The sequence below is a fragment of the Mastacembelus armatus genome, chromosome 4 (assembly GCF_900324485.2).
Source record: "Mastacembelus armatus chromosome 4, fMasArm1.2, whole genome shotgun sequence".
Lineage (NCBI taxonomy): Eukaryota > Metazoa > Chordata > Actinopteri > Synbranchiformes > Mastacembelidae > Mastacembelus > Mastacembelus armatus.
In genome coordinates, this window is record NC_046636.1 from 23,834,398 (window position 1) to 23,848,386 (window position 13,989).

At 39.9% G+C, this 13,989-nt stretch overlaps 1 protein-coding gene across 1 annotated transcript in view; it reads right to left on the reverse strand.

Moving 5' to 3' along the window:
• Positions 1–3,090: 3,090 nt before the first annotated feature.
• The window catches only part of ell (elongation factor RNA polymerase II), a 29,895-nt gene continuing 18,996 nt past the window's right edge, over positions 3,091–13,989 (reverse strand). The window contains exons 4-12 of the mRNA XM_026304985.1: positions 13,150–13,313; positions 11,594–11,844; positions 11,336–11,460; positions 8,711–8,789; positions 6,490–7,105; positions 6,023–6,089; positions 4,970–5,141; positions 4,809–4,853; positions 3,091–4,724 (exon numbers count right to left, since the gene is read on the reverse strand). Of these exons, the coding sequence (XP_026160770.1) occupies positions 4,620–4,724; positions 4,809–4,853; positions 4,970–5,141; positions 6,023–6,089; positions 6,490–7,105; positions 8,711–8,789; positions 11,336–11,460; positions 11,594–11,844; positions 13,150–13,313 (1,624 nt within the window). The 3' untranslated portion in view covers positions 3,091–4,619. The remainder of the gene's footprint in view (positions 4,725–4,808; positions 4,854–4,969; positions 5,142–6,022; positions 6,090–6,489; positions 7,106–8,710; positions 8,790–11,335; positions 11,461–11,593; positions 11,845–13,149; positions 13,314–13,989) is intronic.

Genomic DNA, 13,989 nt, shown 5'->3' on the forward strand with positions numbered 1-13,989 from the left:
TCAAAAGGTTGGCCCTCAACCAAAAATCAATGCCAGTGTCATCAAATTGCACAAAAAGTACAAACTGACCTGCTGAATCTTAACTTTGTACGTATTTATTCAGTGTGTACAACATAGCTTGGAATAAATATTGTTTGTTAAGTGTTCTTTATCAGGTATGATAGATGTAGCCTAACATGCTTTAAGAAGTCAAAACATCTCATGTAAAAGGGAGTATGTCTCCAGCTAGACTTGTGTTTTGCTGATAAGGAGTTAAACTTGATGTGGATGTGGTGTCAGCCGCGTGGGAAGACAATCTTCCTCTGTTAGATTTGACACTCAAACACAGAGAACTGTGAACGATCAGAACCACCCACTGTCCCACAGAGAGAGATATAGAGATACAGGCTACATAACACAGGACCCAGAGAAAACACAGCAGGCTGCACAAAACAGAATGAGCAAGAGATGACTTGAGATGAATCAAGATGACAAACTCCAAAGTCATAAAGCATTTCATCAGTTATGCCAAGGAGGACTGACTACAGATTGCCAGTGAGAAGTAGACTGATAATTTCAAATAGTGTTCTTGTAAGATAACAAACCCAGAGATGAAGAAAGTGAGATTAATGACAATTTCCCTTTCTGGCACCAACACACCATAAACCAAAACTGCACTGTGTTCTAGTGACACAAACGTCTTGTTATTACACTGTGCCTATAATACTCACCTCCACACATGGGCACAAGCTGAAAGATGCAGTTGTCTGTTTAAAATGCTACATACAGTCAAGTAACCTTGTAACTGTGCATCTCGTTGCATTGCAGTCAATGGTTAGATGCTTACAGGAGCACCATCACTGGTTCTTTAACACAGCTTTAGTGCTAAGCTGCCTACAGTTCATGTGCCAGGAGTGAGACCTGCTTTGTGGATATGGATAGATGTAAGCAGTGTGGCTGAACTCCAAAATGAATTATTTTAGTTGAATATATCATGAAATGCACTGTCTAATACATAAACCATTTACCTTGAATGTTTCACTGACCTTTTTTAACCTCGACCCTATTTTCACATTAAAGCACTGACCTGCTCAGTTAGCACTGTATCTGAATAGAGGTGTAAACCTTTTGCTACATTTCAGAGCAGAAATCCAGACAAATCTCGGGAAAAACCTCGGAAACATGGAGGTAGGAGGGGCTCAGTCTCACTGCTGTGTGTGTAAACATGTCAGTGTATAAGCTGCTGTATGTTGAGGAGAGGGAGAGATGGCAGTTTGCCACAGTGAACTCACTGACCAGCCTACACCCCCCTCCAGCTCCCTGAGCAGTGCTGAGGCCAACTTTGGGATGCGAGCAAGTAGCTGCACAGCGAGGCTCAGGCACAGCTTAGCCTGGCCAACTGGAACACAGTTGCTATGTAGATTTCTGGGATCTTTCACAGTGTGTCAGATTACACCAAGCCCTGTCCTCCCTGTTGCCGTGCTGGAGCATCTCCTGCTGCCATGCCGAGGCTTTTTGTGGATCGATATTTTGGAGCACATCACACACTTAGCACTAAACAACACACACTCATAACTAATAATAGTATGCCCATTAGCCACAGCACATACCGGAACAGAACGCTGAATGCAAAGTGAATGCTTTAATCTGCTTTTAGATCATTCCCTTGCAAACCATTGGCTTCCTGAGGAGATCACAGACTGTAAAAAACAGTTTACCTGTTGGGAGAAACAATGGGAACTGGGGACCTTGAAGGGATCAAAATGTTTCCGTTTCATTTACTGCTTTCTTGAAAAGGTCTGCTGACTCTGAATGGAGGTTTTGGAAAGTGTGAAACTGCTGACATCTACAGGGAAATCCTGTACACTACAGGGTTCTATAAACAAATGTTAGAAGTGCATTAACCAGAAATGGAAGTACTTCCATTTCTCATTTGTAATAGTTTCAGTTTCATGGCATCTTTACACACTCTCTTCAATGCTTCCAGTAAGTAGTTTTTGTGATTAAAGATGCTTCAGGTACTTGCCAAAGGAAACACCCACATCTTCTGACTTGTCAAAGCCCAAAACATCACTATGATCCTATAAAAATGTTATTCTTTGTGTGTACCAATCAGAAATAAATCAACACATGAAGTATTTTTCATAACAATATCAGATTTTTGTCAAAGAATTTTATTGAAACAAAAATCAATTTCAGTCCCAGTCCCTTATGGTTTTCAAAAAGCGTGCTTTGGGTTTTAGCGCCAACATTTCATGACTTTTTTCCAAAGCCCTCTTTGCTTATACAGCAGCATATACATACTCCGACAAAAGAAAAGAGAAAAAAAAAAAAAAAACCTATACAACAGGTCATTTTGGCACAATCAGCTCATAAAACAGTACTCCTGTGCTGGCACAGCGTTACTTTCACACAGTCTGCTCTCCGTTGGAGCTAAACGCGTTAACTCATCAACTCATTCACAATGGATTCTGACTGCAAGATGTAATACAGATATGTCGAAACAAGATACAGTAAAGAATCAATGAAAAGTGTCTTTCTTGTAAAAAGTTGCAGTACTGGGTGATGCAGAGTGTTGGCTCTGGTACAAAAAAATAAAGTACATTCTCCTGTTCAAAAATCATCCGGCACCTCGACCCCGCAGTGCTGTTATGATGAGCCTTGGAGCATTGGCCTTAACGTAGTGTTTGCATTAGGATAATGATTAAATGTGAACCCTAACACTGCATCGAAACACTTGAGCCCAGTTATGGATATTCCATCTGAAGCAAATGAGCCTCTCCTCTGACTTCTCACAAGAAAACATTGAGAAAGTTTCCACTGGATCATAAATTATAAGGACAAAAGAAATTACAAGAGGAAATAGAATACTGTGACACGGAGTGATTTGTTTCACCCCACTCAGTTAGCACTTTGGTATGCATGCTGGTTGGAGACATCTGTGAATAAATACTGATTCAACTAGACCATTGCTTGGATTTTCAGAAGTGGGCAGTTTTTTTCCAAGTAAAGATGCAAAGACTGCTCGTTGTAACACATTCATAAAACATGTAGAGTGCATGTTTTATGACAGGCAAACAAAAGTGTGATTACAACACTGCAACACCCAGGTAACAACATCAGGAGAAAAAGTGCTCATATTTTATATTCACAAAGAGATCGATATGTATATGCTGACTTGACTTCTGATATAGCATTTCTCATTTGTCTTCAGGTACACTGAGTTGATCTGTCTTGATAGGACAATTCTCAGAGGAGAGCTGACCCGGGAAAGCGATTTCTTGGTTATCCTCCATTGAATATCTGACATCACATCAGAAAGAAGGTTATTGGAAGTTCACCAGGCTCCAGTGGGAAGATGATCAGGAATGGCTTCATCTTAACAGTCGACTCAAATGGACTACCATATTGGTGGATGAGCAGACAACAAAAAACATTGATCTCTTAGACACAGGAATCACTGTTTTCAAGATAACTAAAGGTGACAAGAATGTTAACTTAGGAAATGTCCGATCTGTGGACCAAACTAATTTTGTTAACATTTTGAAAATGAAAAGGCCTACAGATCTGAATGCCCTGTCTGCATCATCTTACAATTAGAGGATCTTCCATAGCGTAATGAAGGGCCAAACTTGCAATGAACTCTTCAGTTAACTGAATGATTCTATTGCTACAAAAGCCATCATGATCGAAACTGGAAAGAAAACACATTAAAAAGCTTACTATAGTCTTTCACTGATAGAATATGTTAAACCATAACAAAGGACTACTGGTGTAACCCATGAACATACCAGAGACTGTGTTTACAGACAATCTACAGCTCTAGAGGAAAGTTTCACACATCCCCTTTGTTAAGACGTGCACATGATTTTAGAAAAGAAAAGCCAAGCGCACAAACCTGCATCTGACTGTGCATTTAGAAGCAAGGGCTTGATTTAATCAATAGTAATATCGGCACCTCTTTCAAAGACAAAAACAATTAATGCCAAGAGAATGATGATTAGACGGGCAAGGCAGCTTCTGAATAAAATGCTGGCAGACATTCAAGATGTGATGACAGAAAAGACAGTTTTTAAGTACTGATATTGAGGAGTGTAAAACAGACTAATTCCCCCAGTTAAGTGTCAAAAATAAATACAAATAAAGACAGAAGTAAATTCAACATCACAACCATTCGTTCCAGTATATCGGGAGAACTAATATATAATTCACTTATTTTTTCTTTACTCAAAAACAAATTAGTTGCATTTGATTTTTATCTCCCCTTTCCCATCCCTCTAAAGAAGGACTCTTTGAGGCCTCTGTGCGCTATAAGCAGAGTGGGCTGTTAAGAAAAACAAAGCCACACAACCTTTCTTTCTGGAGATGCATTGTAAATATACAGACCTGGCCACACCAGACACAGTTCCATGTTCCAAAAAAACAAAAACAAAACACAAAACAAACAAAAAAAAACAAAAAACAAAAAAGTGTCCTGCTTAGTCCTCACTAGAGCTTCCAGCCCCAATGAGAGGAATATACTCCCTTCATGGCATCTTTAATGAGAACATTGTTTAGTTGTTTAGTACAAGCAGAATGCAGAATTCCTTTATCTGCTTGGTTTCCAGAGATAACAGGGAAACAATGTCTAATAACTACTTTTAAAGTTGCTGTTGATCATACTCGGCAATAAGTCTCTTTATATGTGCAAGTTTGTTGTGTAGATATTCACAGCGGTTCTTCTCTTGGCTATAGTTTGGATTAGTCTGCAGGGGACATGAAAAAGCACAGTCAAATACTCTAGTCATATGTTCCATGCTATCAAATTCAGTGAAAGCATGAAAACCTACCTTTTTAATTTTATGATATTCTTGAAGTATTTGATTGTGGATTGTCTGTGAGGAGAGACATAAAATGGGCAACCAATAAATAAATGAAGCCTATTTAAACATTTTTTAAGATGTTCTCTGGGAAAAATGGAAAATTTTGGTGCATTCTTTAATGACTCTACCTTGTATTTGTCTGTGCCATGTTGAAGTTGTTTGAGCTCATTGTCAAGTACAGTAAACTGCCGGGTGATGCCCTCTATCCGAGCATGCAGACTCCGGTACTCGCTGTACTCTGCGTTGAAATCGTTTTTATACCTCTGACGCTGTTCTGGAGAGCTAATCACTGTGTACTTCCTGGGATAGGCAAAAAGAGAAAATGTTACTGAACAGGGATTTACACAGAAAGTCACAAAGTCTACAAAAACTCTATTCAGGCACTTATGTTTAAGTAAGAGGGAAAACAGACATTACAAGGAAACTCAACAAGAGGTGCCAACACAAACCAATGAAATTAGTATTTTAATTAACTTCATTAACCGACACCGTGGACCCCACCTCAGACAAAAACAAAACTCTTCTACTCTACCTCTTCTATTGCACTACCTTTTTTTATTTAACCTCAATTATATTACATTTTATCACACTGGCAGCATTCAAGGTCTGCCCAATTAGCTATTAGAAGGTCATGTCTGTAACGTAACCATGGGTGTAGAGAAAACTACTACTATATTTAAATATATGATGAATATGAGGTAAGTTTTGGTGATATGAGAAGTGTTTTTTTTCCTACGATTCCTAAGTGATATACCGACATTTGTTCAGAGATAATGATACCCTCAGCTCAAGTTACACCAAATTTAAAAATATTCATATCCTGTGTGTTCATTTTAGACTAAGTTATGACTCGTTTTTGACATAAATGGGTAATCAGGCTCTAATGGTTTTTAAGTGTCTTTATTGCCTCTTTGAGCTGTGTGTCACAGTAACTGCTGCAACTGCTGTAAAAAGGGCAACATTACGACTAACTTTCCACTGGTTTTAGAACACTGGTATAAACCTATACTTTCACCTCATGCAGTGTTTTTACTGCACATCTGTCCATCCTGGGTCTCTTTTTTAGGGTATAAAAACCCCTGATTTATTTCTGTGAGTTTATAGAACATCCAAAATCTCAGTTATTAGCAAGCACAATGGATGTACGATGTACTGAAAGCTAAAGTTGCAAAAATACTCACAATAAATACTCTGCCACCTCAGCTGACGACAAAGGAATACTGGTACTGTTGCACATTCCATTCAGATCTGAAACAGTCACACAGTTAGAAAGCAGCTTTCATCTAAAACAGTTAACTTTGCTGTGTCTGTAGATAAAACTTGCTGTGGTGCAACTGGAAATGCTACACAAAAAAAGTTCATTATTCATAATTTATAATCTCTTAAATGTGAAATTCTGGGCCAGTTGAAATCACAGGTGTCTATTTCAGGTTACTGATGACATGAAGCTAAAGAGCAGGGGTCTCTGCTTAATGAATGAGTCAGATACTGGTCACATGATGCATCACCCACTCACTACGCTGACTAACTGGTGGTACATCCATGTAAAGTAGTACACTTTTAAATAGGAAATCTCCTGATGCGAACTTGAATTCAAATAAGTCATTTTGTTCTGAAGACAAAGATTATGCCTGTGTATTATTGTCACCTGTGCTTTTGTGTGGAATACTGTTGCTTTTGAGGTTTCCTGGGCTCATTTCACAGGCTGTGTTAGTCTCAGGCACATGCTCCTTCTCCATCTTCCTCTCCTTTCCTTGCTCCCTTTGTCTTGGTCTTTCTCTGTCTTTACTCTTCTCCTTGTCTTTATGCTTTTTTGACTTCTTCCTGGACTTGTTGTTGAAGGATGAAGGACTCTTGTCCCGAGCACCTTCCAGGACTGTGTGTCCAGGAGATGGCGTGCCAGTGCTGGACGCATTAAGTACCACTGACACAGGAAAGTGTGAAGGAGGGTGGTTCAACCTCTCAGATACTGCTGTTTCCTGAGAGTCACAATCTCTCCCATTGTGGCTGGAGTCATTGCTGACATCCGACAGTGCTTCAAAAGGCCGAGGGATGTCCAGCACAGGGAGCTGCTGGGAGCTAGACGTCATGGCACCTTCTGACACAGAAACTGCCCCTCCTGCCTGCACCCCTCCTGCCTCCCCTTTTCCGTTGGAGAAGCTAAGCTTGCCATTAACTGGGGCTGTAGCAGCCTTGTTGGCAAGGTGTGATATCCTGGGCTTTTTGTTGAGAAGAGGGTCAATAAAGTCAGAAGCAGCCCGTTTCTGGAAAAATAAATAAATATAAAGCCATTTTAGTAGCTGAACATAACATAGAATTCAATACAAATTCAGGTTTCCTCGGAGGGAGTGAGGGGAAAACTGCAGTCTAGGCCAAACAAAAATGGTCTGTGCTGCAGAGGGCAAGGGAGAGCACAGAAGAGAGTATATATTATAAGCAGTTAGATGGTAAAACTTGAGTATAAAGGAGTATTCTCAGAACCACGGTCGCTATGTCTGTGCTGTCTTTTCACAATAGCAGGGATTACATTACAGACAAGCCCTGTATGACCCAGCCTGCACTAATGTCTTTGGGAGTGGCTGAGCAAATCACAGTCAGTCTTCGTTTTGGCTGTCCCAAAATGAAGGCATTTGTCAGTCCAAAACAACAGTGAGAACAAACTTGGAAGGCTCTTTAAACAAGCCACTAAGCAATCATCTAAAATATATATAATTCTGTTGCGATTGAAATCAGTTCCCCTTAAGATAAACAACTGCAGTGAGAACTTTTTCACTGACCAAAAGGTGAAAAGAGAGAGATTTCACTCTTTTTTCTGTGTCACTAAGGAAAAGGGAAGCTGAAAATAACTGGAAATAAAGGCTGTGTCCAACCCCTATTTTGGTGCAGACATGGTCTCACCTTGTTTGTCTTGCAGTGCTACCTGATCCCTGCCTCACCTACCTGTGGTTTGCACACAGCTTTAGCTGCTGTTATACCAGTCTAAAAAGTTTAAACGAGCCTGGGGTACTGTTGCTTGTGTACTGTGTTAACTGAGGGAGGGAGTGGAAAGGAAGAGGCATAGAGTAGGTGTCTGAGGTGAGAAAGACCTGAGAGGAAGGAGCTATTCATGTAACAGAGCAGCTCCTCCTCCTCCTGCCTAATGGAAGTGTCAACAATGGGCAAACTCAGAAGGCTGGCCTGACCTAAAAAAGTTTCAGTAAAATGGAGATTTAGTGTGTGGTTTTATATACAAACCTTTGGCACGCAGGTAATCAATATATATGTCTTTAAAGATTCTTCACGAGCTCATAACCTTTAGTAAGTAAAACTGGTAAACTGGAATCAGCTCACAAAACATTTACTTAAACTGAGATTCACTGACAAAACAGAGAAAACACAATTACTTTGGAGGGAGTCAGAGCATTTAAAAAAAGCCCTCCCAGAAACCATGAGGTGACAATGAAACAACAAAATCCCACACACATCATTGGTGATTCCCTTATAATTTCTACTTGATCCACTGGAACAACTAAAGGCAAACAAGGTCTAGTTAAAGATTAGCTGCCCAAAGATTATTTATGCTTTACCGAATAAATATCAAGCAGAGTCTTAAAATTTAATATAACAGCCTTGAACTGAATAAAATTATTAAAAAGACTAGCTCTGTCATGGAATTCTTGTATTTGTATTTTTAAATGACTTAATATACCAACATATACCCTAAAACATTTGGAATTTTGATGCAACATCCTGAAAATGTCCACTACCAGATCACAAATATGGCTGCAGCAAAAGATGGGTTATTGTACATCTGGGGAAAAAAAAAAGCAGTATGGCAGCTTAGGGATGGTAAAGCCAGAGACAGGTAGGAGAAGAAACAAGGAATTTACCTGAGATGGCGAGCTGCTGGCTAGCTCTTTGGGTGGGCTCTCTGGTGGATGTGCAGAGTTTGGGGCTTGACACTGTTTTCTAAGAGAATTAACACATGCACGCATACAGACAGACAGACAGACAGACCACAGAAAAATGTTAGCATTTCTGCAGGATGTCATCTCAGCATAAAGAGAGAACTGAGAACAATACTTTATCTATCCATCTATCTGTTGACGTGACAACATTACAGTAACACTAGTGCAGCAATACTAGAGACTTGCGGAATCTGCTTTACTTAGAGCTCTCTCTTACAGCTCAGATATGCTCTATTCCAAGAAATTACTCTCAAGCAAAATATCCGAACTATGCAGCTGTCACTTCTTCAGTGATAGGCTAATTCTACAGATGCATGAACACATTAGAAACAACAGCCCCTTTGTGTGGATGAGCGCATAGCTATGGCAACTGAGTCAAGGAGGAGCTTCTTGACAGAACATCTTCTAAACACACACCTAAAAAAAAAAAAAAATGGATGAGGCAAATCTAATCATTAATGAATGAATTAAATGAATAATGGCTGTTTCTCTGAAAAAAGAAAAAGTACAATCTCTCACATTTATTAAATGGTTGAAACATTTTTGGCAGCTGCTTTAAGTGAAAAAGTTGCATTACATCACAATGTGAGAAAATGTGGTACTGTAGATCACTTTGGATATGGATGCTGTTTGCAGCAATATGCACACTACAAACCTACAAAGTCTAAATGGACTTTAAGTGTGGACACACTTTGTTTTCATACATTGTTTTATGAACTATCTGATGTTAACAAAACCTCATATTTATTATGATGTACAAAATCTGAACTCATTATGTACCAGATTAACCTGTCACAGGGCAGCAGTGTCAAAACAAAAGAGCTGTGCCAATATATGGGTACCCAACCAAGACCAACATTACCTAACTATCACAGCCAACACAACATTGATCACATTAGCATGACACAGCCAACCTATTGATCCAATCTTATTTAAAACATAAAAAAATGTACATGCACTTAAGAATTAATTAATAATGCAGAGATTCAGTCTGTTTGCTATAACAAGCAGCTCTAAGAAGAAGCCACAACTACAACAATGACTTCTTAGTCTGAACATGCACCTTTAGTCTGATGACATTATCAGTAGGGGGCAGTTGAATACACAAAGTCTTGTCAAGGCCCCACCCTAACTAAGTGAGGGCATGCGTGTTTGTGTGTATGTCTGTGGTGGGGACAGTGAGGTAGAGAGGCAGGAGCTACGAGTGAGACAGCAGGCTGACTGATATGGCTGAACCTTGGACAAGTGCCACCTCATACACGGATCAGCATGTGCTGGAACACTGTTGCATCATGTGCGTCCTAGTCATATTGGTGTGCTACTCCTGCGTGACTGACTGCATTAGCAAAACTCTGGAGAAGCTGGGAAGGGGGAGGTAGCATTAGTTGGGACACTGTGGCTGTTAGTCAGCTGATAAACTCAAACAGCTTAAAGTACAGTACAACTTGGAGACACACAGGCAGACACAGGGCTCTAAATGTGTGGAGACATGCATTCCTTTACAAACAAAATACAACTATACACACGTGCGCACAGAAAATAGAGTTAAGTACTATTTTGGTGGACCATTTCATTAAAGACTGCAGTTAGTGTTATTGTACATACCAACATACAATAAAAGGGCAAACATACCATAACACTATGCTAGCATGCTGTCAGTAAATCAGTCAGTGAATCAGTATATGTTGCAGTGCTGTTGGTTTGCATTGCACTGTATCATCCAGGTGTGTCTGATGTTCTGGTCAGTCAGTGTGAACACTAGCTGCCCTCGGGGCTGTACCTTCAGGTTCATTAAAGCTCATCATGGAGAATAGGAGCTATTCTTGAGCCTACTACACAAACACACAGTGAGCTTTGCTGCCTGGTCTATATATAGCTAACTGGAAGCTCGCTTTTCTTTAATGTCCCAGATCCTGAGAAAACCACATTTTTCCACTGGGAGGAAGGCCAGCAGCTCATGTTGTCAACAAATGCAACACTTTGATGAAATTCAGTGGAGCACAAAGAAATCTTTCTAAAGACAGACACCTGCTATTACCACAAGGACAAAAATTGGGATTTATGTAAATTTTGCACATTCATACTTGCATACTTCGTACTGCATAATTCATGACATCAGGGACAAGTGCACAGAATTCAATTTAAGATGACCTCATCTCATATCTCAGACATCATATGTGAATCTTAAATGGTCACATATTAACATACTTAAAGGGAAATACTTTGCATGCATATGTGTCATTCCTTTATGAACATTCCTCCACACTGGTTTCAGCAGCTCCATAATTCTTACATACCAGAGCTATCACCCTGTGGTGTCAGTCTTGCCACAGACAGTCAACAAAAACAACAAAACAAGGTGCTTTGCAGTTTGCAGTGTCACAAATTAGTGCTCCCTAACACCAAAAAGACTACAACAAAAAATGCACATTACACTAACCTTTTTAAAGATTGCACATACCTTTACATGCATTTAACTGCAAAATGTGTCACTTCACATGTATTTTACAGAATGGGCTACTGGTTTCAATGATACCTGAAACTTACCTAAACAGAATCCTCTTGAGAAGCTGCTGGTCTCCTTCTGTGTAGCCTGGCCAGTCCTTCTGAATTTCCTTATACAAAAAGTCCTTCAATGTGAAGGTGTTGTCTTTCCCGTTCAGGTTTGCCACCTACATAATGAAAGACAGCCAGGGCTGAGTCTACTACACTAGAAAGTTGAGGATAATCAGAAGGGATAAGTTCACTGTGAGGTCTGAATGACTGACTTAAGGTGTGGATAGTATGACAAAATGCCTGTGTAACCTGTTGCAGATGGCTGTCAAGGGAGTCTTTGTCTAATTGTGAGAGGCCATCTTTCTGCAACCTGAGGATCAGCTCAGGCTTCTTGTAAGGCTTGAGGGCCAGCAGGTGTATCAGGCGCTCTCGGAGCGACCTGTGCTGAGTGGTGCTTTTCTTCATTGTACTGCTAGAGATAATGACAGGCCGAGATGTTCTCCGCAATGGGGCGATGTCTGAGAGACCAGGTGCTGGTTTTCGGATCTGAACCTTCTTACCTGAGAGGAGTTAGAGATGTAAAAGGAAAGGTTTGGCATTAAAGAAGCTAAATAAGGAAGAGACAGGCATTGTAGATTTCAAAACAATACAGGTTTCTGTGTTAGAAAATACTGTGATGACATACAAAATTAATATGGTTATGTTTATGACAGACTAAATTCAGGGCTGCAGTATTTTGTTGTGTGCACTCAGTCATTCAATTTTAAATTCAGAATTGGCTGGTAATTAACACAATGTAGATTATAAAGTAAAATGGAAGAAAAAAAACAAAACCTTGGATTGGTCATGGAGCACTTAAATGGAAATGGTACACATTCTTTTACAGCTCATTTACAAGTTGTGATGAGAACTTTTCAGTTTTGCTGTGAGAGGAATTTTGCAAACTATACAACAACCTACCACTGAAACAAAAGTGCTGGCAGAAAAGAATGCAAGTGACTTTTCGGTGGGCAGCCAGTGCTTCCTTGTTTTCTTAACATGCAAGTATAATCTCACGAAAACATATATTTATTTCTGTTCAAATCTTTTAATGCAATGACTGTTCATGACTAGGAGAGCTTTTAGATTACTCAAAAAAAAAAGATGAACTCTTACTCTTGCAACATCCACCCACACTATTACTATTGTCAGCCATTATCACCTTTTCCCAGTAAGACTTTCTGTCAGGAGAATCAGATTCAGAGGGATCTTGTGCTGCCTGCTACTAAGACTGAAACACTCTGATTCGACAACACAGGACAAAACATTTCTTGACTCAGTGCTAAACAGTTAATAGGCTTATATCGGACTTATTTCTTTGTAAGAGATGAGGAAATGCTGCTGTGTTTTTTCTGCAGCTGTAGCCTGATGTGTTTTGTAGTTCAGGCTGCAGATCAAAACAAAGAGTCAGGAAGTTGATGTGTTATGCCTGGATATATTTTTGGCTCTTGTTTTTAGATTACATTCACAGGGTTATGATGAAAGCGAATGGTTATATGCTTAACCATTGAGAAACCAGCCACTCAAACTCACTGAAGTCCTGGAGACAGATTAGGCATGCTGGCAGTGTGCTGGACTTCTGAGATTCAGCCCTGCACCCCAAACCACAAATAACCCATCTAGTCTGGTGTGAATCCACTCACCAGTGGAGGAAGATTACACAAAACCACGGCCTATTTGGGTGTTCACAGAAACATTTCGACTCTCTTCATGCTTGTTGCTTCTTAACACCTTTTGGCTTTTGGAAATATTTCTTTCATTATCAAGTACTGGCACCTTACCCAACTAAGAAGAAGTAGTTTTGTGTCAGCAACACATCTCCTCACCTACGTATCTTCCTCCAGGCTTGATGACGATGGCACTCCTACTGCGAGTCTCCTCCTCAACCTGGGCCATGCTTTCCCTGGCTTTTTGGTATGAGTCGTCTGTGGCACATACTGTAATCTTGTCCTGGATCCCACCCAAACAATCAAGCTGAATGCTCCCTTCACTGTCAAAAGCAAAGAAGAAGCATTGAGAGAAGAAGACAGGGAGAGAATGACCAGAAGCTTCAGTAGGAAAAGTATAGTGAATATTGCAAGGGAATCGCTGATAGTTATTTTCAAGTTGTTAGATGACTAATCTGACCCTTATTTGAAATAGTCAGGAGACAAACCAACATGCTGTATTTTAGAGGATACTATTGTAAAATATTGAACTTAAATCCGCCATTACAAGTTGAATTTCAGTATCAACCTTAAATCTTATAACCCCTTTCTTCACATTGTATTTCATCCCTTGATTGAGATGCATTTAAAAGCCTGAGAGTAATAACTATTATTTTTCAACTTCCATCCAACTCTGGGTTCCCACAGAACACCTTATTGCCACATCAATTCCCATTCTTTCCCAACTCTCTAGAATCCCCTCTACTTTGATGAACACTTGGCACAAAATGAGATCATGTGTCATCAGTGCACGCTGAGCACTGTCATTTGGGTTTTAGAATGAAACTCAAGGTTGATTAGGATCCAGTAAGAGATGTCGATGAACTCCACCTGACCCACTTGTTAAAAATATTTTCAGTGTAATGGGGTCAGAAGCCTGACAGAAGCAGAGGATTTTTGTTGTTCCCCATTTTAATTTTTCTACTTCCTTCCGCTTCAACAGACATCTGGTGCTGTTTA